Source organism: Pantherophis guttatus, chromosome 3 (assembly GCF_059756535.1).
Source record: "Pantherophis guttatus breed Tessera chromosome 3, ASM5975653v1, whole genome shotgun sequence".
Classification (NCBI taxonomy): Eukaryota; Metazoa; Chordata; class Lepidosauria; order Squamata; family Colubridae; genus Pantherophis; species Pantherophis guttatus.
This window is the reverse complement of record NC_142065.1, coordinates 177,819,376-177,846,823: the sequence shown is the minus strand read 5'-3', so window position 1 is coordinate 177,846,823 and position 27,448 is coordinate 177,819,376. Positions and strand designations below refer to the sequence as shown.

General features: G+C 38.3%; 1 protein-coding gene across 2 annotated transcripts in view; it reads left to right on the top strand.

Annotated features, from left to right (window-relative positions):
* Positions 1-7,523: 7,523 nt before the first annotated feature.
* CYP7B1 (cytochrome P450 family 7 subfamily B member 1) overlaps positions 7,524-27,448 on the top strand; it is a 105,742-nt gene continuing 85,817 nt past the window's right edge. The window contains exon 1 of one of the 2 annotated variants that reach the window (XM_034429862.3): positions 7,524-8,257. In XM_034429862.3, the coding sequence (XP_034285753.1) occupies positions 8,160-8,257 (98 nt within the window). In that variant the 5' untranslated portion in view covers positions 7,524-8,159. The remainder of the gene's footprint in view (positions 8,258-27,448) is intronic. The other variant, XM_060681959.2, reaches the window with a different exon arrangement.

The window sequence follows — 27,448 nt, the reverse complement described above, 5'->3', positions numbered from 1 at the left end:
GAAGAAATGGGGATTTTGCAGTAACCTTCCCCTGGAGTGGCGTAGGAATGGAGATTTTACAGTATCCTTCCCCTGCCACGCCCACCAAGCCATGCCACGCCCACCAAGCCACACCCACAGAACCGGTAGTAAAAAATTTTTACTACCGGTAAAATTACACACCCACCATTGGTCTAGCTGACTGAGGCCTTCCAGTCTCTGACACGTTTCCACATGCTGACAGGTGCTGGGCCTCCCAATGCCTTCCCCATCTCTGGAACCGCTGCATGGTTTCAGCAGGGAGAGTTGGGATTGTGGTCATTGAGCAGGGCAGCCACATGCGTGCCTCATTTAATGACCACAACTTACAACCAAAATTCCAGGCTCAGTAGTTATCATAAATCGAGGACTACCTATACATGTATGAAACATTAATTGCGTCTACACAACCTATTTAATTAGGTTTATGAATTAAGCTATCTGAAGCTATTTGCACAACATATGGAATGATAAATTAATCAAAGAGACTTGGTTGCATAACATGCTAAACCACCTAAAGAAATGTAGGGTTAAAACTAAGCAATTTTACTATGTTGTGTGAATGCAGCCATTAGGTCTTTAATTGGCCTGGTTAAGAATGTAATGCAAATGTACAAAAATGTTTCAAATTACAAATAGTTTATATTTTTAGAAATGCAGTTTGCACCTTGCCAAATTGAAGCACATATGGTAGTTTATGGCAGCTTTCTGTCCATATACTAAAATTAAATATCAGTGCTAGACATTTAGATGTTGCTCCAGGCAAGATAGAATTGTGAGTGAAGCTTGACTTCCCCCCAATCTAAAATCCTAGAAATTAAACACTGATAACACAATGGAAAATACCTACAGTTAAGCTGAAAAGCTGCATTTGGCCATTGTCTATTATATTTCAGTTAATAACCCGAGTCCTATCCTTCTGTATAACATACCTTGATAACATTGAAGGTTTTTTTTTTTCACAGCAATAAGGATAAAAATGAAGAGCTATGAGAAACTTGTTTTTCACACTTAAATAGTAACCATTTTCTGCTTGTGTGTTCATGATAGAAAAGCAAGCTTGCTTTATCAAAAGGAGCTTCTGCTAATGTGCAGAAAAGCTTTCTTTAAAGATAAAGAGGTGCTACAAAGATCCACAAGGATCTAGTACTGTTAGCACTGCTCCACACCATGTCCATGAGGTGCTTTTTCAGACCACTTAAACTTTTTAAATCTCTCCAGTAAAGTTAATAAATTCTCTAAGTGAATTTTTGAGAACTGAATGCTAGGTTCTGCTCATGGACTGGAAGAAAGTAAGAAAACAAATACAGACACACAGGTTCAAACATCCATAAATTGGATTCCCACATCAGTCTTAGCCATGGTTTAGCTGTTGAATAAACTACAAATAACTAGGTTCTCCAATATTTTCAATCATAAATCATGGTTTTCAAAACATAGTAGCTAAGTTCCACAATATGTACAAATTAAATAAATTACATTAGAGCTTACTGCAATGAAATACCATTCAGAATGTTCTTAGACTTAGATTAAAGGAATTTCTGAACTTAATAGAATTTTCTCTGCTGCCCATCAAACCATAGCTGCTGTGCTCCAGGAGATCATATTCTGCTGTGTTTTTTGGATGTGAAACACTCTTTCTTGAGAGATGCAGTTGGCTTACTTCTTAAGATTCAGGTGAGCTATAAAAGTGTTGATGTTACTTCATCCAGATTTTAGTGAGCGTTAAATCTTTTTCTGTTTTGGTACTGAGCACTTTTGATCCTGTATTTGTTTTTTTTCTTTTCTTTATGAAATTGTCAGCAGTAATGAAAACAAATGAAATACAGGAGAAGTTATTCTATCAGCCTTTCCGTAAGAGGCTTCTGTCTTATTTCACAAAATATAATGACTTTTTTAAAACAGAAGTGCATATAATATTATAAGGGAAGAAATCAGAAAAAAAAATTGGTCTTGTATCATCCAGATTTATTTTAACATTAGCATTAAAGTCTCCCATGCAATGTAGCATATCGGCCAGCAAAGGATCTCCAACAAGTACTTCAGCATCTTCCTGTGTGATATTTAAGTCTTCCATGAATGTTCTTTACCATGTATTTAGAGAGCACCCTCTTTGGTTGTTTGGCAGCTGAGGGCGGGGGCTTCATCTCAATGCCATCTTGGGATTCAATTGTTCTCCATGTGGAGGATATGACCTGCAAGTTGGAGTCTTCTGTGTGTAACAATGTTGTGTAGTTTGCAGGAGAAACTCTTTTGGACAGCTTCTTCGTTAGTAATATGGTCAAAATAGCAAATCTTTAGGATCTGTCGAAAGCATCTTTGTTGGAAAATGTCAAGTCTCTTAATACTTGCTGACATCTTCCAAGTCTCGCTGGAATAAATGGCTGTCGGGATCACTACAGAGGCAAGCAAATGGAATTTAAGTTTCAGTGATATAAACCATGAGGACCAGTTTTTTCATCCTCTGAAAAACAGCTGTTTTTCCAGCGCGACACTTAATATCTCTGTCTGCACCTCCATTTCGGGTGATTACACCACCCAAATAAGTAAACCATCCAGGTTTTAGTGAGAATTAAATTTTCCTGTTTCAGCTTTTAGTTATACAGGATGACTATCTAAATTTTAGGGTTATGCAAACAATTAATAAATGACTCATTATGTCACTGTGACAATTGCACTTTCCCCTTCACTGAGGAGATATGTAGTGTATACACATCTTTTGTTAAGAGAGATGCATTATCCTTCTGAGTTTATGATTTCTGATGGCTTATGAAACTTGGATCTTGAGAAATGAATGCTACTGGCTATTACAACTTAACTAGTGGGAGAAAAAAGTCATGATTGTGGATTTCCTGGAAAAGTCTAATGATTAATGGCAGAATGATAAATTTGATGGACTAATACATCTAAGACAGTGTTTCTTAACATTGGCAACTTTAAGATGCATAAAGTTCAAATCCCAGAATGCTGGCTGGGGAATTTTAGCAATTGAAATCCACACATCTATCCAAAGAAACAATTATTTGGCATTAACATACCTCTTAATATATGGATTACCTCTGAGCAGTATTCATTTTAATGAAATTAATTTTATCCCACCAACTCAGTGAAATTTTAATCCATCTATCAATATCTATGGCAATGTTCTCTAAACAATATCTAATTCCCCATATGTAGAAATATTTTTAGTAATGTAAAGTCCTTGATACTGAAAATAAACTATATGAACTATAAACTCTAATATTTACTGGTACATTGTACTAATGAAACTTATCAACTAATGGAAAACAACTCAATATGATTTTCTGTGTCATAGATTATACATTTTTTAATGTTATGCAATCAATGCCCCCCCAGTAGATTTATATATTTGATTGACATTTGATTAATATATAATATATATCAATAGTTTTCCTGTTCTTCTTTTCTTTGTTTGCTTGCTTTATTTTTATAGTTTTTCATAGAGTTCTTTTTTTGCATTTTGCATTTTTTATTCTTTTTTGTAAAACTTGTTAAAAATAAGTAATAATAATTAAACTGAAGCTACTAATATCATAATATGAATTCTTAGGCAGAGGTTAGCATTTCTAGTTTATAATTTTAAAACTGGATTGTCTGTCTTACTGCAGTCTTGATTGTTGGACAATATCTTTCTTTTTATAATTTAACCTCATATTATACCATCATTAAAAAAGTGAATGAGAATGATGAAATTGGGGGAACTTAAATAGTCTAAGAGATGCCTCTCATATTATATGTTATATCCTATAGATATACAGTTGAATTATAAATGATACATAATCTATCTATAAATGGCTGTGTGTGTGTATGTTCCAGCAAAACTGAGCAATTTTAACCAAACTTGGTACACAGATGACTTACTCTCTGGAAAAAAAATACTGTGGCGGTAAGACACCCTTATCACCCCTTGGAGTGTGTGTTCTCTTAAAATATAGCCTGTTGTGCCTTAAAATGGCTTCTACTGTACTGTACAGCCCAGTAGAGTTGCCATGGTAACGGCTTCACAGTAGTCCACAAGGGGGCTCCCTCTGGTAAGGGGGAAAATCCAACATTTAAAAGAGCCTTGGTGGCGCAGCAGACTAAAGTTCAGTTAAATAGCACTAAGCTGCCAGCTGCCTGCAATTACTGTGAGTTCAAATTTCACCAGGTTCAAGGTTGACTCAGCCTTCCATCCTTCCGAGGTAGGTAAAATGAGGACCCGGATTGTGGGGGAAATAAGCTGACTTTGTATAAAAAAGAACACTGCTTAGGAGGGGCCAAAAGCCCTACTAAGCAGGTATATACAAAAGTATGAAGGCTATTGCTTAACACATTGTAAGCCGCCCTGAGTCTCCGGAGAAGGGCGGCATATAAATCGAACCAATAAATACAATAAATAAGTAAATTAGAAATTACCTTTGGTCCGGACATTTTCAACAAGGCTTTGATTATTCTTGAGGACAAATGTATGGCCATGATCAATAAAACATTACTGAAATTCAGCCTGCCTGCACCACTACGAGACCGACACGACGTAATTCACGCAGATTACATATGAGAAAAGAACTACAACATTGAACAGCTTAATGCATATATCGCGGACAAAAGCATACTAAATGATCATGGATCAGCTATGTGGTGATCTTACCTGACGCTTCTGGGGGCATTGGGAAAACATTTTTAATTTAATTCTTGCCGAAATCACGGCTCAGGGTGAAGTTGCTCTTCTTGGGTAATACAGGATTGGGATAAATAAATACCCGGGCAATGCCGAGTTATTAGCTAGTGTATAATACCATATATTAGAATAAATCATTAATATAGCGAGCCATATAGTACAACCATATCTAGCCTTTTCCTGAACCCACGGGGAAGCTCACATTGCTGGAATGCGTGTATCACTGATAACAAAAGATTCTGGATGTGTTTGTGAGTGAATTATTGCTGATGCTACCAGGGGAAACACTAGTGGGTGTATGGATTCAGACTAAACAAGCTGGATATAAAGAGAAGACTTGAATGAACCCAGATCCCTGAAGTGTGAGACAACTCTTATTGGAGCAGGGGATGCCCTGAGTCTGCTTCCCAGTCCACTCTAACACAGCCTGATCACCTATGTTGAGAGTGCATGTGAGTATTGTTTGAATGTGTAGCCTGGTTGGGCTACACAATACTTACAGCAACTTGAGTAGCCTTGTTGGGCATAGTAAGCTGAATAGCCTTGTTGGACTTAGCTTATTATAGTAAGATAACTTTGAAATTAGACCAGTATACATACAAATATAAAGGGACTAATTAAACGTAGTTCCATGCTTGCTTTGCTTTTTGTACGAATAACACAAGAATAAAAGAACTATTGGAAAACTCTACTTTGAGTGGCTCGAACTCAATTTTATGACACCTAGAGTATCACCGGCAAAAAAAACAGGAAGTGAGGATGAGCAGACACAAGCTAAGCTACTACCGGTATTAGGGCCTACTTCCTGGCAGTAAGGGTGGGAAAACGTAACTATTTCTCTGCCCTTATTGTATCTGCTGATAGCCGCCCAGTGGCCCTATTTGGGTTGACTCGGTCCCTCTTCTGACTGAGTCTCACCTTCTGAAGCTCACCTTCCTCCCAGGATTGCTGGGAGGAATATGCTACACATGTAGTGGACAAAGTCACTCATATTCGCTCTACGTTGGACACCAGTTTTAAAGCAGAATTGGTGGAGCTGGTAGGATGTCTTGCAAAATGACCTGGGAAGATTTTGAGCCTGAGGAAGTGGACAAGGCGCTCTCAGCTGCTGGTTTGGCCACTTGTATATTAGATCCGTGCCTTTCCTGGCTTATTAAAACTGTGTGGGAGGGACAAGGGAATGGGCCTGGGCAATAGTTAACTCCTCCTTGAAAGAGGGAATGATTCCATCAGCTCATAGGGAAGTGGTTGTGCACCCTCTCCTGAAAGGATCATTGCTTAATCTAACCAAACTAGACAATTTTTGCTCAGTTTCCAATTTTCCCTTTTTAGGGAAAATTGTGGAAAGAGTTGTTGTGTGGCAATTGCAGAGGGCCTTAGATGAAGCAGATTACCCAGGTCATTTTCAGTAGGGATTTAAGGCAGGGTTTGGGACTGAGATGGCATTGATTGCTCTCACGGATGACCTCTAATGGGAGCAGGATGGAGATAGTACCTCCACTCTAGCTATTCTTGACCAGTGGTGAAATGTAAAATTTGTTACTACCGGTTCTGTGGGCGTGGCTTGGTGGGGAGGGGTTTAATGTGACTGAGTGGGCGTGGCCAACTTTTTTTTTTAACTTTTAAAACCATTTTTTCTACAACCTCTTTGGCCGAAGAGGTTGTAAAAAAATGCTTTTAAAAGCCTCTGAGGATCAGGCAACTCAGCTGGGATCGTCAGAGGCTTTTAAAAACATTTTTCCTACAACCTCTTTGGCCGAAGAGCTTTTAGAAAAAATGCTTTTAAAAGCCTCTGACAATCCCAGCTGAGCCACATGATCATCAGAGGCTTTTTTTTTTTTACTTATAAAAGCATTTTTTCAGCCGAAGAGGTTGTAGAAAAAATGCTTTTAAAAATTAAAAAAAAAAAGCCTCTGATGATCGTGCGGTTAAGCTGGGCGTGGGGGGGGAAGGGATTTTTGCTACTGGTTCTCTGAACCACCTGCTGTCATCGCTACTGGATCGGGCGATCTGATCCGAACCAGGAGCATTTCACCCCTGTTCTTGACCTCTCCTCAGCATTCAATACCATCGGTTAGAGTATCCTTCTAGGCTAGCTCCAGGAATTGGGGGTGAATGGTATTGTGTTGTGCTGGTTTTCCTCCTTCCCTCAGGAAGTTGATAAGTGGGGAGAGATCCAGGCTACTTTGTGAGGTGCTTCAGAATTTGGTTTTCTCTCCTTTCCTGATTATCATCTACATGAGGCCACTGGATGAGATATCCAGTGTTTGGGGTGAGATATCATCAATATATAGTGTGGATCAGTGGTGGGATTCAAATTTTTTTATTACCGGTTCTGTGGGCATGGCTTGGTGGGCGTGGCAGGGGAAGGATACTGTAAAATCTCCATTCCCACCCTCCTCCAGAGGAAGGACCCTCCTCCAGAGGAAGGATACTGTAAAATCTCCATTCCCTCCAGATCAGCTGGGACTCGGGAGGCAGAGATGGGGGCAGGGGCCAGTCAGAGGTGGTATTTACCGTTCTCCAAATTACTCAAAATTTCTGTTACTGGTCAAAACCTGCTGACACCCAACTTTAAATCTCTATTACAGCCCCTTGAGTGATGCTGCTGATGTCTTATCCCAGTGTCTGGAGACTATTTGGGTTTGGATGGGGCAAAATCGGCCTCTGACTCAACCCTAGCTAGACAGAGTGGCTGTAGGTATTTGGACCTTCGGGAGCAAAGGTTCTCCCATTCTAGTTCTGGATGAGGTGCATTACCCTAGACAGACCAGCGTGCAATCTGTTTGAGCAGGGGGGAGGACTTTCCAGCTCTATTCTGGTTGATAATTGATTGATTAAAACAGAAGATGGGAAGCTTGGTTTCCAGAGGAGTGAATCAGCAGAACACTCTAAGCTGCCCTCATCTTTCGAAAGGTTCTGGGAAATTCCTCTGGGATACTGGAACTCTGCCAGGCCAAATGGTTGTACGCTGAAATACAGAGCCGATCCCTAGCAAAGCTAAAAACAACAAAACGTCTAAGAATTCGAGCGCGTAAAGATGGGTTAAGATTTCTCGGATCTTGGGACTTTTCCCGCGGGAAGCTTTCTGCCAACTTTGGGAGACTGATCGGTTGTACTTTCGGACCTGTCACCTTTCCTTCAAAGAACAATCGCTCTTTCATTTCGCAAGGAAAGGGGCGGGGAAGGGTGGGGGAGAAGGCCTCACCCTTTCCCTTTTCCTGTGTAAACTCTTTCGGCCGATCCCAAGAGGAGGGGCCGGGGACTCCCGAGCTCCAGCGGGAGCGAGGTTGCTCATTCGAGTTTGGCTTTCTGGCGTCGAGCTCCAAACTTCCCGGAACGCCGCTAGAGATTAAGCGACCGTGAGGGCGAAGGGAAGGAGCGGCTGCCCCGCAGAAACTTAACCGAGCGTAGGAACGATCTCTTCTTTCGGTAGCTGGAGAGGAAAGAGCCTCTCCACAAGATGGGCCTCATGGAGTGGCTGCCTTTTGGCGTGTACGGTCTGGCGCTCGCTACCGCTCTGGCTTTCGGGGCGTTGTGTGCTTTCGGCAGGAGGAAAAGGTAAGGGAAGACTCGCCTGAGGTCTCGTAGCTCTTGGCTTTAGCTAATCGGGAGAATAAGGCGTCTCTAGGAGAGGGAAAGCGACTCCCACTTTCTTCCAGAAGCTGCAAGGGAACTTTTGGTTCCGTAGTGAACATCGTACAGCAGCAGCTCGAGGGATCTATAGGAGCTTGTCCTATCTTGTAGCGGACGTTTTTTACGGAATCGCGAAGGGAAAACGGAAGAAGAAGAAGAAAGTTTTTCTAAAGTGCCGTCCGATATAAATGAAGACAGGATATATATAGATAGAACGGCTCATTATTATTGTGCTGCAATCAGTTTACCGAGAAGTTAGAAACGCGTTTACTAGTTTATGATCCCTCGATTGGTCCTAATAAAGATAATATTCATATATGGATTTATAATCGAATGAAGCCAGTTATCTTCTTTACAGGTACACACATGTGAAACAGATGATTGAAAATTTATTGAATTCAAATATCAAGCTTTTAACTTGGCACGAAATTACCGCTCAAGAGTGAGCCTTATTTGTTCCCACGGGTGTCTGGTAAACATTAGATTAATAATCCAAATTGGCCAATCAGAACGTTAGAAAGTAATGAGCAAGCTTCGTGCTCTACAAGTTGTCATCAGATTCTATACAGAAAAAATAATGGGCAAAGATGGTTCGATTTGAAACCCAAAATGCATGTAGACTAGATCTGATGGTTTAGACTTCAGTGCCCAGTAATAAAAATGAGCATGAGCATGAGCAGAAACTGAGGGAATTGTAGTCAAAAGCACTAACATATGTGCAGCTTGTACAGTGCATTTACTGTTAATTTGACTGTCTTTTTCCTCAACCCAGTTTTTAAGATTTGCAGAGTACACTGAACTATGTGGGTTGAATTTATATAACATCCTGGATTAAAACTTATTTGGCTAGTTTGTGATTCATTGTGTTGTGCAAACATATTATGTTGTTCAAACACAACAATGTGCAACAATGATCCTGCAACAAACGTTTTAATATGAAAATAAATAAAAAAAAAACATTATTGTTCTAGTACATATTGTGCAGCCAGACACTTAATGGCTATGTTTATACCAGGGCTACCAGTTCTGTAACACTAAAATCTACATTACAGTAGAGGCAGTAAAGAAATACAGAAAATTATCCTCTTTGATGCTATCTAGTGGTCATCTGGATTTTTGCAACCTGTATACAGTACTATTAACCGTTTACTCTCTCTCTCTCCCCCCTCCCTCTCCCCTCTTTCATTTTGAGTATGTATTTATTTATTGGTTTGATTTATATGCTTCCCTTCTCCGGAGACTCAGGGTGGTTTACAATGCGTTAAACAATAGCCTTCATACTTTTGTATATACCTGCTTAGTAGGGCTTTCGGCGCCCTCTAAGCAGTGTTCTTTTTTAGCTTATTGTCAGCTTATTGCCCCCACAATCCGGGTCCTCATTTTACCTACCTCGAAAGATGGAAGGCTGACTCAACCTTGAGCCTGGTGAGATTTGAACTCGCAGTAATTGCAGGCAGCTGGCAGCTGGTGCTATTTAACAGCACTTTAGTCTGCTGCGCAACAACAGTACTTGACATATTGACCCTTAAATGTAATTATATGAATTAGACTTGGTTTATATAACTAACTAGACTAAATTGTGTTTATCTACTTTGTGGTCCAGTGCAGACCCAACTAATGGTTTACCCTGCTCCTTCGCTACGATGAAAATATAAATCCAGCAGTTACCACAATTTGTCTTCTGATGTAACTTAAATATGCCTTCTCCTTGTTAAGTAGCGAACAGAAATAAGTTGGATATTCACTTCTGGTAGTCTTAACAGGACATTCTTATTATCTCATGAACCTTTGGACCAAGAGTGAATAGACAAACCTTTGTTCTATTGGAGATTGTCTGTCGATTTTGGCATGGCCAAAAAAAGGTTCCCAACCATTTTTTGGACATGCCCCACCTAAGCATCTCTAAAATCCTGATGCCACCTGCCCCCTGTGAAATATAATTCTTACTTTACTCAAAAAGTGAACTCTACTCATGCGGAAGACGGCTAAAAGGCCATTGGTTTAAACAAGGTTCCAATTGTCCCCATTAAAAATCAAATTTCCCCCCTGTGGGGTGTGGGTCCCACATTGGGAACCACTGCTCTAGACTCTAGACTTCCGTGGCTGTGACTTGGGCATTGTACAGAACTGGCATTAGAAGGTATCTTCTCTGGCAGCAGAAATCTACCAGTGAATTCTGTATTAAAGAATTCACTTTGATATGATTACCTATCTCCTCCCACTCATGACTATAACCATGTTGCTTGTATTTTTATGATTTATATTGTTCTGTTTGTTTCCTAGTATGATTTGATTGCTTATTAGTAATTTAGGATTATCACTAAGTATTGTATCTTATGATTCTTGATGAATGTATTTTTTCTTTTTTCTTTTTTTTTTCCTTTTATGTACACTGAGAGCATATGCACCAAAGACAAATTCCTCGTGTGTCCAATCACACTTGGCCAATAAAGAATTCTGTTCTGTTCTTTTCTGTTCTGTTTTATATTTTGAACTGTTTTCTCCTTCTGACTCTTTCTTGGAGAACTCACTAGGTGGCAGTTTAGGGCAATTTCACTTCACTTTTGACTTGGTTACATGAGGGTACTTTAGTTTAAATAAACACAGGGTTCTCTTTTGCCTCTCTGCTGGCTGTTTTAGTTTACATGCATCATGTTTACCAAGTCATGTTGAATTGGTTCAATGTGTTCTAGCTATTTCTTCCGGCAATCTATCTCAGGACTGGATTGAATCCAGGAAGGCCTATAATTCCTACCGTGTTGCTTGGAAATGGGAAAGTACCTGATGTCTTTCATTAGAGAGAAGAAGTTTGTGTGTGGGAAACCTGTAATTGCTACACATCCAACAAGAATCAGGTCTGGTACTAATCAAAAGTTATGTGTCATTCTGTCGATTCCATACAAAGAAAATTTATACAAGATATTTTATAGATGGCACCTTCCTCCGGCACGTTTGGCTAAAATGTTTCCAAACACATCACCAATGTGTTGGAAGTGCAAGACACAAATGGGGACATATTACCATCTCTGGTGGTCTTGCAGGAAGGCACAATGCTACTGGCAAGAGATTAAGAGAATAATTGAAGAAACAACGAGGCAAAGTGTAGAAATGAAACCAGAATTCTTTCTATTTGGAATGACTACACCACAGTGTACCAAGGAGATAACATATCTTACCATCCACATATTGACAGCGGCACGTATAGTGTACGCTCAGAATTGGAAATCCGAGATAATACCAACAGAAGAAAAAATAATAACAAAAATAAATGAATGCGCAGAGATGGATAGGCTCACAAAAGAGCTCCAAGATAAAGAGAACACTGACTTTTATTTAGTTTGGCAAAAATGGTACACATGGTTAGAAAGAAGGATAGGGCCAACAACATAGGACATTAGGAGAACATAACTCAAGAATTGTAGAAATAGATACATGAGATGAGCTGTAGGATTGTATAAATAAATGGTTAATATGATTGTAGAAAGATACTGCTGAACTTCAATGAATGTATTAAGGTATAAGGAAGTAAATTTGTAAATAGTATGATTAAGGAAAATTGGTTAAATGGACATTAATCACCGATGCGAAGGTTTTCTAGAAGTTAGTCGATTGACTCTTTGTTAATGTATAAGTGTTTACATGTATTTGTGTTTTACGTTTGTTTATGTTAATAAAATTTAATTAAAAAAAAGTTATGTGTCATGGCATAACTTTGGGATTCAGAAGATTGAAATTCCATCTTCAAACGACAATTGTATTGTTTTGAAAGCTATCGGTGGGACTGAAAAATTCTGCAGAAAATTAAGGAACAATGTTGTTGTTTTTTAATCAATAGACCATGAATTCTAATCCAGTCTTGGGCATGAAAGTGATCTGGATGACTGTGATCAGGTCACTCTCAGTTGTGGAGAACATAGGAGAAGGAAGGAGTACTAGGTATATTTGCTACCTTGAATTATTTACAAAAATAATAAAGGTGAGATACAAATAAATAAAATTAGATATACTTCAAAATACACACACAAACACACATACTTGTTCAATAATGGTTCAAATTTATCCCAAAAGACGGTGAGTTCAAGTCCCATTTTAGCCATGAAAGCCAGCTGGGTGGTCTTGGATCTATCATTCTCTCACAGCCCAAGCCACCTCACAGGGTGGTTGTTGTGGGGAAAATAGGACGTGGAAGTTATGATGGATATGTTCCCCACCTTGAGCTTTTTGTAAAAATAATGAAGGAGGTGGGTAAGTAAGTAAGTAAATAAATAGGTAAATAAATAAATATAATGAAGGGGTGGGTAGATAGATAGATAGATAGATGATAGATAGATAGATAGATAGATAGATAGATAGGTAGATAGATAGATGATAGATAGATAGATAGATAGATAGATAGATAGATAGATAGATAGCATGTTCTTTTATCAGAACCAGACAGTCTGAATTTCAGAAAATTACAATCATTGTTTTAATCACCCTTACCTACCAATTTCTCTAGGCATGTAATATTGATGGCTTTGATGTTGCAGGTCATCAAATTTATGAATTATATATGTGTATATGCATATGTATATATGTTTTCTGAGGTTTTTGCGGGTGTTTGTATGTAGGTCTTTGGTTATTCGGGTTTTCTCCCGCTTAAAATTGGAAGTGTCTTGGCGACGTTTCGACGAAGTCTCATTTGTCATCTTCAGGCTGGTGTTTTCGGCTTTGTGCTTCTAGGATCCGAAAACACCAGCCTGAAGATGATGAATGAGACTTCGTTGAAACGTCGCCAAGACACTTCCAATTTTACGCAGGAGAAAACCCGAATAACCAAAGACCTACATATGTATATATGTTTATATCTTGGGCTAACTTTAAAAAAAGCTTGGTTATCTTGCAAAAGGGAGCAATTATTTTATCTATTCCATCTTGCAGCTGAAGGAAGCTTCATGTCAGAAGGATTCAGTCAGGTGCCAACAGAAATACTCCTCAACTTATGACCACAATTGAGTCCAAAATTTCTGTTGTTAAGTGAGACATTTGTTAAGTGAGTTTTGCCCAGAGGTGGGTTTCACATACTGTATTTTTCAGAGTATAAGGCGCACCTTTTTCTCCCCTAAAAGGGGGTGAAAATTTAGATGCGTCTTATACACCGAATGTAGCCCCGCCCATCCACTGGCCCCCACCCTTTGGCCTCTGCTCCCAGCAGTTTACCTCCTTGCAGCAAGCACAAGAAGAAACAGCTTGTTTCAGCTTCAGCATAGCCTAATTAGCACAAATTCCCCATCACAGTGCCTCAAGAATATCAAAGACTTAAAAATAGAAGAGGAAATTATAATTTAATTTGATGTTACAGCAATCTTTATAGATCATACATCCATATACTTCATAAATCCAGAAGTAGCAAAAGAATCCATGGCATAGTAGTACATAACACCTCCAACATAGCCAAATACACTAAGATCAAAATACCCAGAATCATGGACCTCATCAGCTTCTGCTTCACTACATATTTTCAGTTTGATGGACAAGTATACCAACAAATCAAAGGAACATCAGTGGGATTACTAAGGAAAGACTCATAACAGAGATTATAAGGCAGCTTCTAGAAACTACAGCACTGTTTTACATATAATGAAAAGTAAGGATTTGATATATGGACAACATCATCATCATAGTAAAAAAAGGAACTGGAGAAGACCCATGAAATCATATCTTCAAAGGAATTAAATTCACCAGGGAAAAAGAAAACATTCCCTTTCCTGGATATCTTCATTAGTAGATAAAACAACAGCAAATTAGAAATGCAAGTCTGTTGAAAAAAACAACCCAACATATAACCAACATCCAGGTAAACAGGGATTAGCCCCAAGCAAACAATCAAGCAGAAAATAATACCCTGATCAAGGAACTATCAAGGAGAAGACCATATTTCCATCTGTTTGCCAGTTGTTCAAAATACCTTTGATAACATAGGAAACTTTCAATTGGTTCTTGAAGGTTGATGGTCCTTGACCAAAGTGTCTGTGGGATTGTTACCTTTTCTCTGATCTGAATATAATTCGAAATAAAGTTTGCCTGTTTTTCATGGTTCTGTAACCATCTTTTTTTTTTAAAAAAAATAGTTAAGTGAACAAGATAGGTAGATGTCACTGTAGCTTCTTAGGAGAATATCCTCTTTATTTTTTTGAATTATGATTTTTTATATGCAAAAACAAATAGAACTACTGTAATTCTATTCTATGCATGTTGTGGATATGTCCTTTTGTTAGAATAATTTTCAAAGTGATTATATTTTTAGGATTTTTAAAGGATATTTTTAGTTATGACCTCAGCTCACTAGAAATGTGAATCCTTTGTTCATGTATTTAATGACCTCTCTAATATTCATATGAACTCATCATCAATTTGTTTTTAGAGGCTTATATATCTACGAATGATTAAAGGGCAGATTTATTCATTTCTCCCTTTCTTTTTGATTGGCTTTTAAAATCCCAGCTGTATGTTTAATTTACTTCTTCTTTGGTGAGCAGCTAGACTGAAGACGACTTCTTGCTGAAATAATTGGGATCAACACAAAATTGTTTTATTCTTTTGGGCAAGATACAATAAGCCATTTCCTTGTAAAATCAACATTAATATTAAGTTCAAATGGTGATTGAATGAATGGTTGTTAAGCAAGGACTGTGTGTGTGTGCATGTGTGTTTGTGTGTGTGTGTACACCAGTGGTGGGTTGCCCCCGGTTCGGACCGGTTCTATAGAACCGGTAGTAAAACCGGCAGGAGGCTCCGCTCACTGACCCTGACGTCATCAGAAGCGATCTGTGCATGCACATATACACACACACACTAGGAGTGGGTTCTACTTACCTTTACTACCGGTTCGCAGCGGGATCACATGCACAGATCGCTTCTGATGACATCAGGGTCAGTGGGTGGAGCCTCCTGCCGGTTTTACTACCGGTTCTATAAAACCGGTCCGAACCGGGGACAACCCACCACTCACACACACACACACACAGAGAGAGAGTCTATATTTGTTATATATAGGGCTGAGGATCTGCCTAACTTCCTTCAAATTGACCAGTAAATCAGATCTCTAGAATTTCCCACCTTGTAGCCCTCAATTTTTATCTATACAAAAATCTTTGCTCTTCTGTTTTTTAGGGTCCTTTTTCTTTGTAAAGCAGACACCCAGTTAATAGGATTATTCTTCTCAGTTGCATGCTGTGTACTTCTGAATTTGCCATGACAGAGTTCCTCTTGTAGTCTTTACTTACCTGATTCTGCTGCATAACAAGGAGTTTCATGTTTGATTTTGCTAAAACTGGTTTGGGGAAAAATTGTACGCCCAAAATTTCTCAAAGGAGGGGCTTGAAGAATGGATTTCCTTGAGATGGTACCCATTTATTAATCACTATTGTAGAACAAAGCCCCAAATATCTGTTGTTAAATATTGTTGTGTTAGCAACAATATTTGCTAACAAGTATTAGCAAAGAGAGGCATTTTAGAAGATGCTTTTCTCCTTGGGTTCTTATATGATCTAAGTTTTCTTAATTCATAATAATAACAAAAGGGCTTCCTCCCTTCCATTTCTCTCTTTCTCTTTCTCTCTCTGTCTCTGTCATCCTATCCTATCCTAGCCTAGCCTAGCCTAGCCTAGCCTAGCCTAGCCTAGCCTAGCCTAGCCTAGCCTAGCCTAGCCTAGCCTATCTAGCCTAATCCCATCCCATCCCATCCCATCCCATCCCATGCCATGCCATGCCATGCCATGCCATCCCATCATCCTATTTTAGAAGATGCCTCGTTTTAACTGAAAATTCAGGTTATCATGTCATTAGAGAGCCAGAGACATTAGCACGTCTCCTATTAGTGGCTGTTATTTAATATTATTGTCTGGAAAATGAATTTTTCTAAAAGCTAGTAAAAACAGTTATATTCAAATATATTACTCATTATTACATGCTCTATGGGATCTCAGTGATTCTGAAAGTGATGTACGAACTTTAGAAAATAAATCATCTCATTACATGCATGTTTTCTATATAGAATTCCAAATTCTGACATTGCTTCTGGATGTGAGAAAAGAGAATGGAAGGGAAGACAGGGGAAAGTATTCTCTGGGTTGGACCTAGTGGGATAGGGGCTATAAAAACATACTGCAAAAATCAAAAGGAAAATTGAGATACTGTGGTATCTTAACCTCTATGGTACATTACTAATACAGTGAAGAGTTTGCATTCTCTTGCTGCGGGAGAGAAATTACTACCATTTCTTGTCTATTAGAGATTCTCCTTGCTCAGCACATAAGTCAGGGGAAAATGCAACATAAAACAAATTTTCCATGTTCTTTTATTTTGTAGAAAAAATTCTCTAAAAAATGAACACCTAAAAGTTTAAAAGTTACCAAACTTTCCTAAACTTTTTTTAGGAACATTTTTTGCATCAAACTTTTTACCAAGAAAAATCTAAAATTGTTCTATGTACAGTTTCCTGGTAGATGCATTAACAAATCCTTGAACATAAACTTCTTTTCTATTCTCTTGAAAAGTATTTTGTGTGTGTGTGGTGTGTGTAAAACCAGCTTCTGCAAACAAAAGGACATTGTGCATTAACACAATGGGCAGAACTTGAACTTTTTGAAGCATAGAGTGTTTTAGGATTTCCCAAGAGTTTTGCTGCGGTGGACATGAGGAGGATGGTGAAATACACAGGGTAGTCATCCAACAGTATGAACAAGCCATAGAATTTGTTCAGAGAAATTGACTTGCCTGAGGCTAAAGGGGAAATTCCAAATCTCTTGTTTTCCCCATGAACATGATGAAAACAGCCAAGTTACGTAACATTAACAATTCAGTCACTGGATGCCTCCTACAGAATGGGAACACAGTTTTGGTGGTAGCAGGGAAATAGCCATTTTTAATTGTCTTAATGCTTTTTCCAATTAGTGGGGCTGTAGCTTTTTGGTGAAGAGATATGATGAGTACAAAAGATCACATATTTAATCACGCATGTAATATCTCATCTCTGAAATCCTGGAGAGCTGACAGCTTGATTTATTATAAGACAGTTACTCATATTTATTATGTCTGCATCATCCCATTAAAGTGGCTACCCAAAGAAGTTGAATGTCAACTGGACAGTGGGAGTAAAAAGTGGAAATGAAGGTAGTGGTATCTAAATTCACTAGCTAATCTGGTTGGAGCCAGTGGAATGGTACAGGTGTGGGACTAGAAGCAGAGAGACTGAGGTTCAAGTCCATTCGTAGTCATGGAAGCTTGCTTGTGCCTCCAGATCAGTCACTCTCAGCCCAGTTGCTTCTCAGGTTGGGCAAAAATAAGAAGAAGGACTGCTGTTTACTGTTTTCAGGTCTTAAATGAAAAGTGGGGTATAAATCTAATAAATAGTAATAAATTAAAGGATGGCCTGGTTTATATAACAAACTATGCAACTACCCTGTTTCCCCCAATGAGACATCCCCTGATAATAAGCCCAATCAGACTTTTGAGCGCATGGCAATAAGGCCAAGTGCTTATTTCAGGGTTCAAAAAAAATAAAATAAAAAATAAGACAGGGTCTTATTTTCAGGGAAACATGGTACATTATGGCTTAGTATGACAAAGGAACTCAGCCTACGTGAAAAAGCACCACCACATTGGTTTCTTCTGTGAGGTGTGTTAGAGGGAGGTTCTCAAGTTTCCTAGCCTCTTGCATTTTTGCTTTTTTAATCCATCCTTGATATTTAGTGTCAAGTGCTGGTTTATCCTTCCAGTCATTAAATGTAGCTTGCCATCCTTCTATTGGCTATGGATTTATTTATTTATTTTGCTGTATCTAACCTGAAAAATTACAATGGCCGTTGTTTCTAAGATGAACAGCAGAGGGCATATACTAGTCCAGAATTCCTCTCCTGGTATCTTAGCCTATTTTGTCCTCAGGCTTAAGAACTCAACATTCTCTGTGGTCACATCAGCAGTTATAATTGAAAAGGACATTGTCATCCTCTTCAAAGAGCTTACTGTCACTTTTAGGCCAATTTGAGAATGTGACTGTGGGAATTAAATGTCTACGTTTAGATTGTAAAGCCTATGGTATATATATAAAAAGACTATTTGAACTGCTACTTCTGCATCAGGATTATTGGATTCTGTATGGGACAACCATTCTCTTTTTGGTGAACTACTGTTATAGTTGAGGTGTACTCCAAAGATCCATATTTTTCTTAAAAAAAATCTTAAATTTAAGAGGAGAAACAGTTTAGGGCTCCAAGATCACAATTCTCTCTACAAGAACACACTTCTATATACATATATACAGCTGAAAGTTCATTTTGACATGAAGGAAGTTGGTGTCTCTCTAATACATACCTGCCTCCTGCAATAGTTGAAACAATGTATTTCAGCTGGACAGAATTCTTAACAGGTTCTGAAATAGGCTGGAATCATTGTCACATGTGATTAACTCAGTAAGATAAAATGGTAAAGATTAAAAAAAACATTCTTTTTAATTTCCCTCACTTCCTCTTTCCCTAAATACATGCAAGATCAAAAAGAGACAGTTCTGGCTTAAAAAAATCTTGGATTATTTATATTGATGATCACATTTTTTACTTCTAAACAGAGTTTCTTTATCATTATGTAAAACAAACTTTCTTCTGGTTAATAATGGTAAATCTGGGGCCTATGAATAAATGTGAGAAATGAATGAATTCTGCAAGATTTTATAATGGCATTTTCACTGGCAATTTTCTCTAGTAACTTTTAATTACTAAACATAATCCTAAATTTTGAATGGTTCAGAGGAATGGTAATTTCTCTGAACCATTCAGAGGAGTAATTTCTTTTCAATATACAAGAAAGTATTTAAATTCAAAATGACACTGATAATGAATTTACTAATTTTTTGAGTTATGACCGTTGAGAAGATACAGGTTTGGTGGCTGAATGGGTATATTGCTCTAAACCACAATGAAGTTTGTTTGGTTTAGTTTAGAATGTTCAGTGCAATCTGGAAATTGTGGTCTTTTGAGAAAACAAAATGTGTTACTTGCGTTCTAAAGACTCATCTCTTTTCCTAGTGCTGTAGTGGTTAAGGTAGCAGGCTAGAAACCAGGATACTGAATATTTATATGTCGTATGTTATGTGTTTGTCATATTGTGTTACAATAAAATATTTTAAAAAATTATATATATATGAAAAAAAGAAACCAGGAGACTGAATTCTAGCCATGCTTTAGGCCGAAAGCCACCAAGATCATCTTGAGCAAGTCACTCACTCTCGGGTCTAGGAAAGAGACAATGGCAATCCACTTTTGAAAAACCTTGCCAATAAAATTGCAAGGAGCCTGAGTGGCGCAGCAGACTAATGCTACTGTTAAAAGGTATTTAGCTTCCAGTATTTAGCTTCCAGCTGCCTGCAATTACTGCGAGTTCAATTCTCACCAGGCTCAAGGTTGACTCAGCCTTCCATCCTTTCTAAGGTAGGTGAAATGAGGACCCGGTTTGTGGGGGCAATAAGCTGTCTTTGTATAAAATATACAAAAGTATGAAGGCTATTGCTTAACGCCTTGTAAGCCGCCCTGAGTCTCCGGAGAAGGGCGGCATATAAATAAATTTTTTAAAAAATTGCGGGGATTAGTGCAGGAAGTCCTCAGGACTAAAAAGCTAACTTGAAGGCACCAAAGAAAATTTTTGTTTTTCAAAACAAAAATTGCCTCTTCAAATGTCCTTTCTCATTAATGAAGTTTCTTGATTTAGAGGAAACACATGATAAACTGCATAGGTCTGAATTTTGGAATATTCTGCATGAAGATGAAATGGAAAAATGTCTTGAATGCAGCATGAGCAGTATGTGATAGAAATAAAGTATGTGGAAGAATGAAGGAAATGTTTGTTGAATGTTATCACATGGAATAGGGAGTAAGACATGTGCAATATTCCTTTGTGTGAGAATACATTCTCTAACTAATAAAAGGTCTAATAAATTGTGTAAATATGGTGCAAGGCAGCCATAGGGGCTTTCTATTTTTATCCCCTCCTAATCCCTCTTCCAGTGTTGGATGAATAGATGGGAGGAGATTCAGCACATTCAGACTTTTAAGAACTGTTATTATAGCCAATCTCAATAAAAGTTTTAGCCTTCCTGCTGAGCTGATTCCATGGTCTAGAACGAACAGTGACATAACTATAAAGTCATGCTTGAAAGAAGATGTACTGGTTGCAATGCTTGCGGTGTCACCTTAGCTTGTTTTGTAATAAATCTAACTAATCAGGCCTCCAGTATGATTTGTTACTACAGGGTTTTGACACCTTGGTTGTTTATCAACTTTATGGATAAATATATAAGGATTGCCTGTGAGGTTGAAGATATGTTGATGTATTCTTAATGCAGATGATACCCTGCTATGGATGAGAATACAAATGATTTGCAGAGAATGTTGAATAGATTGTACAATGAAACAAGGAATATGGAACTGAAAATTAAAGTTTAAAGATCAAGATAATTGTGCTTTACAAGCAAAATTGAATGAACAATTTTAAGTTACACATATATACATGGCAAAAAGCTGGAACAAATTAATGAAGTTGTGTACTTTGGTAAACCAATCACTACAAATGGAAAAATTGAGATATTCTAAAATATGAAAATAATGATGGTAATTGTACAGTACTGGCTGCAAGGAATGACTGTTTGTCAAAAGGAGCAAAAAAGGATATGTAAAATGTTTTTCCCCACTTTATTATATGAAAGTGAGAGTTGGGAATGTTAGGAGAAACATAAAAGTAAGTTGAAGTAAGCCATAGCTGAACCTCTAAGCACCATCTATGAAGTATCTTTTTAGAATGAGCTCCTTGCCTGATATGGTCATTAGCAACAGTCATACCTATCTTCAAAAAAGGTGACCCCGGCCTTGTTGAGAATTATAGACCAATCTCTCTTTGCTGCATCAAGTGTAAAGCCATGGAATACATCATAAACCAATCCATCACTCTCCACTTAGTGTCAAATAACCTACTCTCTAATAAACAATTTGGTTTCAGGAAAAAATTGTCATGTAATCTGCAACTCATACACTGCAAAAACATTTGGACCTCTCAACTTGACCAGGGAAAAGCAATAGACGCAATTTACATAGACTTCTGTAAAACCTTTGATTCAGTAGTACACAACAAACTTCTTCTAAAACTAAAATCTTATGGCATTTCTGGACTCCTGCATTATTGGATAGCTGCATTCCTGTCAAACAGGCAACAAGTGGTCAAATTAGGCAGCGTCCTATCAAATCCTGCACCTGTTAACAGTGGTGTTCCCCAAGGCAGCGTTCTAGGTCCAACACTCTTTCTGTTTTATATAAATGACCTTTTTTGAGGTCATTTTAATTTACCTTTTTGAGGTAAATTATAAGCAGCTGTGTCCTCTTTGCCGATGATGTTAAACTATTCAACACCACAGACAACTCTATTACAAAATGTATCTGAATGGTCAAACAATTGGCAACTCCAAATCTCTGCTAACGAATGCTCAGTCCTGCACGTAAGAACATCAAATATTTGCTGACCAGAAACGATCTAAAAGTTGACCCTGTCAAGGACCTAGGAGTACTCATTGCAAAAGATCTAAGCTCCAGAGCTCACTGTAACATCATTGCAAAAAAGGCATTAAGAGTTGTCAATCTTATTTTATGAAGTTTTCTCTCTCATAATGCTGTACTTCAAACTATGCCATCTAAAACTTTTGTCAGACCTATACTTGAATACTGCTCACCTGCCTGGAACCCTCACTGTATTTCAGACATCAATACATTAGAGAGGGTCCAGAGATATTTTACTTAGAAGAGTACTCAAATCCTCTGCTCGAAATAAAACTGCACCAGGCTTGAAATTTTAGGCCTCGATAGCCTTGAACTGTGCCATCTATGTTCTGACCTAAGCTTAGTTCATAAGATTATTTACCAAAACGTCCTGTAAATGACTACTTTAATTTCAACCGCAATAACACAAGGGCTATCAATAGATTCAAACTCAATGTAATTCTCTCTAATCTTGATTGTAGGAAATATGACTTCTGCAATAAAGTAGTAAATGTCTGGAACACTCTACCTGATCCTGTTGTTAGTCTCTCTAATCCCCATACCTTTTATCTTAAACTGTCTACCGTGGACCTTTCATGTTTTTTAAGAGGTCCCTAAGGGGGCATGCATAAGCGCACCAGTGTGCCTACCGTCCCTGTCCTACTGTCCCCATTTATATGTACTCATTTTATGTGTTTATGGCTATGTGTTTTTTTTTTCTAAATTGAATTCAAAGAGGATGAAGTAAAACATGAAACAAGGTAAAAATACATGTCTAATTAATTAATAGGGACAAAGTGAGGGACTGAAAGATATGGAAGAAATACTCAGATTGTTCTTAGAGAGGGAATCAGTGAAGACTGAATTGCAAAACAAATATATGAGGTAAATTGTGGCAGACTATGATTGTCTGCATTGAGATATGGGGAAAAGTGGGTATTACATGTATGAAGACATCATAACAAAATGTTATCCTATAGTATATGTCATTCGTGTTATGGTGCACCTAATACAAGTTACATAATTATCATTTGCACAACACCCATGTTTCTTCCAAATGGTCAGGAACAAGAGAAAGAGTAAGAAAGTTGTGTTGAATAGAATTAATAAGGTCCTGTAAAAGAGACAGCAAAGAGAATTTTATAGAACATACAAGTTAACTTTTTCTTGGGCGTAGTCTATTTTGCACTCTACATAACTTTACTCTGAAAGAGAATAGCATGATGTGTTAATACTTGCAAAAGTAACAAAGCATGTTAATACTTGTGTATTTAGTATGATTCCTATTTTACTCTTTTAAACATCTATTACTCACCCTGCTTTAAGATAATAGAGACAATAGAAAAAAGATTTAACGGATTGTGTAAACCTAGCCAGTGAGAAGACAGAGGAGCAGAGGTATGTGCTCATGTCACGCTAATCTGTATATCCAAACTCTGTAGTGTCTGGGAAGTCTGCAAATGGCATTCACACAAATGAAATTATTCACACTTAGGTATTCCACCAATGAATGAATAATCTGTTTTCAAACTTTCCAAATAGCAGAAAGAGGTCAGGAGAGAGACTTAATTCTGAAAACAATTTCTGAAGGGAGCTGCAGGTCATCATTTTATGTGGCGCTGAAATATCTATATCTCTGAAAGACCAAAGTGGGTGTGGATCTGTGGGGACTAAGATATAAGTGCCAAAAAATATAAACAAGGTAGATGAAACAGTAACAAAATATTAGATGCTATTGTGTGAACTATACATATTGTACTGTAGATATAAAAGCTGAATCAATATAATAAAACTTCGCTAGGAGACTGAAAGCTGAGATATAGGACTCCCTATGCAGTTTTCTTATTTCTTGGTTTACTTCAATAAGATAAGATGGGTATCTTTTTTCTCCCTAAATGCCACATGTAATGTTGAATTATGTATGATGGATTTCCATATGCTAGATTTGGACAGGGCTAACATCAGTGGTGGGTTGCTCCCAGTTCAGGCTGGTTCGGGCGAGCCGGTAGTGGTGGTGATGTGATGTCACCGAACCGGTTCTCTTTGACTGGGAGCTGGGCCCTCCCGCCCCCCCATCCCGCGTTATACTTACCTTTATTTCTCGTTTTTTAGCCCAGTTGATAGGTGCGGCAGAGTGGATTGCCGCACCTCAGCTGGGCAGAAACCTAATGCGCTTGCGCGAAGCACAAGTTTGGTGCCTGTGCGAGCAAAGCGAACATCCGTGCAGCAATCGCACGCAAAGCGCGTGCGCGAAGAGAACCGGTGGTAACACCGGTTGGAACCCACCACTGGCTAACATCCTTCTCCATGCCCATACAAATCCTCCCCTCATTCTGTCTTAACTGACTTACATGCTCATGTGTGCATACGCACACATGAGAAGACATGTGATAAGTAATTCTTGTTGGATGATATTCCATCTTTATATTCCTGCTAGCCTGGTTCTGTTTGGTGGACTATGAGGAAGAGCAGTATTTACTGGAATTATGTATAAAGGCAGGATTATTTCTGAATATTAGCTTGCTATTGTATTGTGATTTTAGTAGTAGGTGCCTGGACAAATAGTATGAATCACAGTGAAGACAATTCAGTGAAGACAGTGCAACTGGCTCACATTTATGACTGGTTGCAGCATCCTGCAATCATGTGATCATGATTTGTTACCTTTTTGCCAATTTCTTTCCTATTGGGGAAGTTGGATTCACTTAATGACTTCATTGCATTAGTCACTGTGTGATTGACTTAATGACTGCAATGATTTGCATAATTACCACTGTAAGAATTGTTGTAACATCCAGTCTGACTCGACTTACGATCAAAATAACTTTACAAGAACCAATCCCAATTGTGGTTGTAAGTTGAGGACTACTTGTTTTCTTGTTAAAGCATTCTGAAGCGGTACAGCTTACAAAGCCTGAAACTTGCTGTGAAATCAGAACTATTATCATAGATTTTATGTAAAATTGTAAGTTTCCAAGTGTCTTATTTTGATTGTGTTAGGATAGAAATGTGTTTAAATAAAATGAATATTTTTTAAAAAAATAATGCCTTTGATATAAACGATGAAGATAAATAGAATTTTTAAATGATTTTTGAGGGACTAACAATATTAATTAGCACTTATACCTGTCCTTTGTATTGACATCTGAGTAGTTGGCGTGGGTATGGCTTTACATGCTAGTTGTATGACAAAATTACAAACCATAGGAAGAGTGGTCTGTGACACAGAATGATTCAGGCACACAAGATAGGATGAAGTAAAGGAGGTAAAAAGAATGGCAAAACAAAATATAATAAAAGAAAGAAAAATTCAAAATGTTGAAAGGATGAGGGATGCTTATTGTTTGAGTGATCTCATTAAAACTATTGTATTCCTATTGCATTCTATCCCAAAGTGGCTTTAATCAGTATAAAATAGAAAATAAGGGTTAAAAACTTCTTTGAGTAAGTAATGTATCATAAATAACAATGGCACCAACTAACAGAAGCAGATCCTAAAATGAAACCTAATTATCTTCCAAATATTCTCTAAGTACTTTCCCCTTTCAGAAATTCAATAAATAGGAAGACGTTCTTCTATAGGAGGACACATTGGTCCTCAGGAGCGACACCAGTGGTGGGTTGTCCCCAGTTCGGACCAGTTCACAAGAACCGTAGTAAAACCAGCGGGAGGCTCTGCCCATCGCCCTGGATGTCGTCATAGGCGATCTGCGCATGCACAGAAGCTTGGTGCGTGTGCGAGCAAAGCGAGCATGCACAATCCCGTTGCAAACCGGTAATAAATGTAAGTAGAACCCATCCCTGAGCGACACTACCTTGAAGAGACCTCTCTCGGATCTTGCAGGATTGGCAGATTCACTTTGGAGCAGTTATCTTTTTCCTCTGAGAAGTCAAGGTGCACACATTTGGGAAAGCAGACTCACCAGTAGATTTTATTCCTACCAAAGGAGTTATATGAAGAGGATTGGTAAAATGACTAGGCCAAAATTACCCAGTAAGATGTATGGTGGAATGGGGACTTGAACATAGGTCTTCTGGGTTCAGTTTCAACAAATTATCCATCACTCCCGTATGTCTTACAAGGCCAGAAAAGGTCAGATCCTGAAGCTGATGTCACTAGGCATTATTTCAAAGTAATGTTTTGTGTCAGGGTTGTTAAGAGTGTAATACATCTACTTAGAGTTAAATGCAATGAAATCAATGAGTCTTACATTGATATATTTTGCACTATTCATTAGGGCTGTGCAGCACCTCACATTTGAAGGGAAAAGTAGTATCTGGAAGCACATAGCACAATTTCTTGAAACAGTTGTGTCTTTTCTGGGATTGTTCAGCTGTTCTCAGCAACTGTTCCCAATCCGAAGAAAAAGACCCATTTGATCTCAAGACTCTATCCAAATCTTGTGGAATTCAACCATGATTCTCCCAATAATGGTTCTATGTTTTTAAGGTTGTAGTTTTTAATATAAGATTTAACCCATTTTAGTCTTAAAGCCTCCTAAATGTATAAAATAGGGCTGCCTTTGTTTTCAGTACAGATAGCCCTCAACTTGTGACTGAAATTGAGCCCAGAATTATGGTCATAAGTCATGGTGGTCATTAAGCGGATCACCATGTGACTGCCCAATTTTACAATCTTCTGGTGTGGTCGTTAAGTGGACACCATGCTTGTTAAACAAATGCCACCATTGTTATTCTGTTATACCCAATGGATTCCCCCCGCCCCCCAGAAACTGGAAGTAAACGCCAGAAACTGGCAAATATATATATATATATAATTATTATTAGAGTCACATGCTTGCAGCATCAGAATGCTGAAAGCAGCCATAAATGTGAACCAGTTTCCAAGAGCAAAAAATGCAATCATATGACCATGTATGTATGTGTGTGGCCATCAGAACTTTGAAATCTTTGAGGTTTTTAAGAAGAGACTGGACAGCCATTTGTCTGAAATGGTATAGGGCAAGGGGGTCAAATTTGCGTCATCACGGCGTCGTCGCAGCGGGACTTTTTTCCCCCTTCGCTAAACAGGGCATGGGTGTGGCCAGCATGTGACGCATCCAGCCTGCAGGCTGCGAGTTTCACAGCCCTGGTATAGGATCTTCTGCCAGAGGGAGCTGGACTAGAAGGCATTTCTATTCTATTCTATCCTATCCTATCCTATCCTATCCTATCCTATCCTATCCTATCCTATCCTATCCTATCCTATCCTATCCTATCCTAACCTAACCTAACCTAACCTAACCTAACCTAACCTAACCTAACCTAACCTAACCTAACCTAATTTAGTTTTTGCCTGTCTGAGAGAAATTAGGGCAAAGAAGGGCCTACATCAGTGAAGAGGCAGTTGCTGTCATTTTAAAAGAATCCCCAAAGTGTTGGGATGGAATTTATGTTTGGGAGATATGCACCTACTGAGCCAAAGTACATTTTCCTAGGACCGTACGCTCCAGTCTGTTAAATGAAAATCTGTACAGTGAAATATCACATCAGATCTTCTGTTATTTTAAAGGTTAAAAACAGTCAGACAGGATCTTTGAGACATCCTTAGGCCTCATGC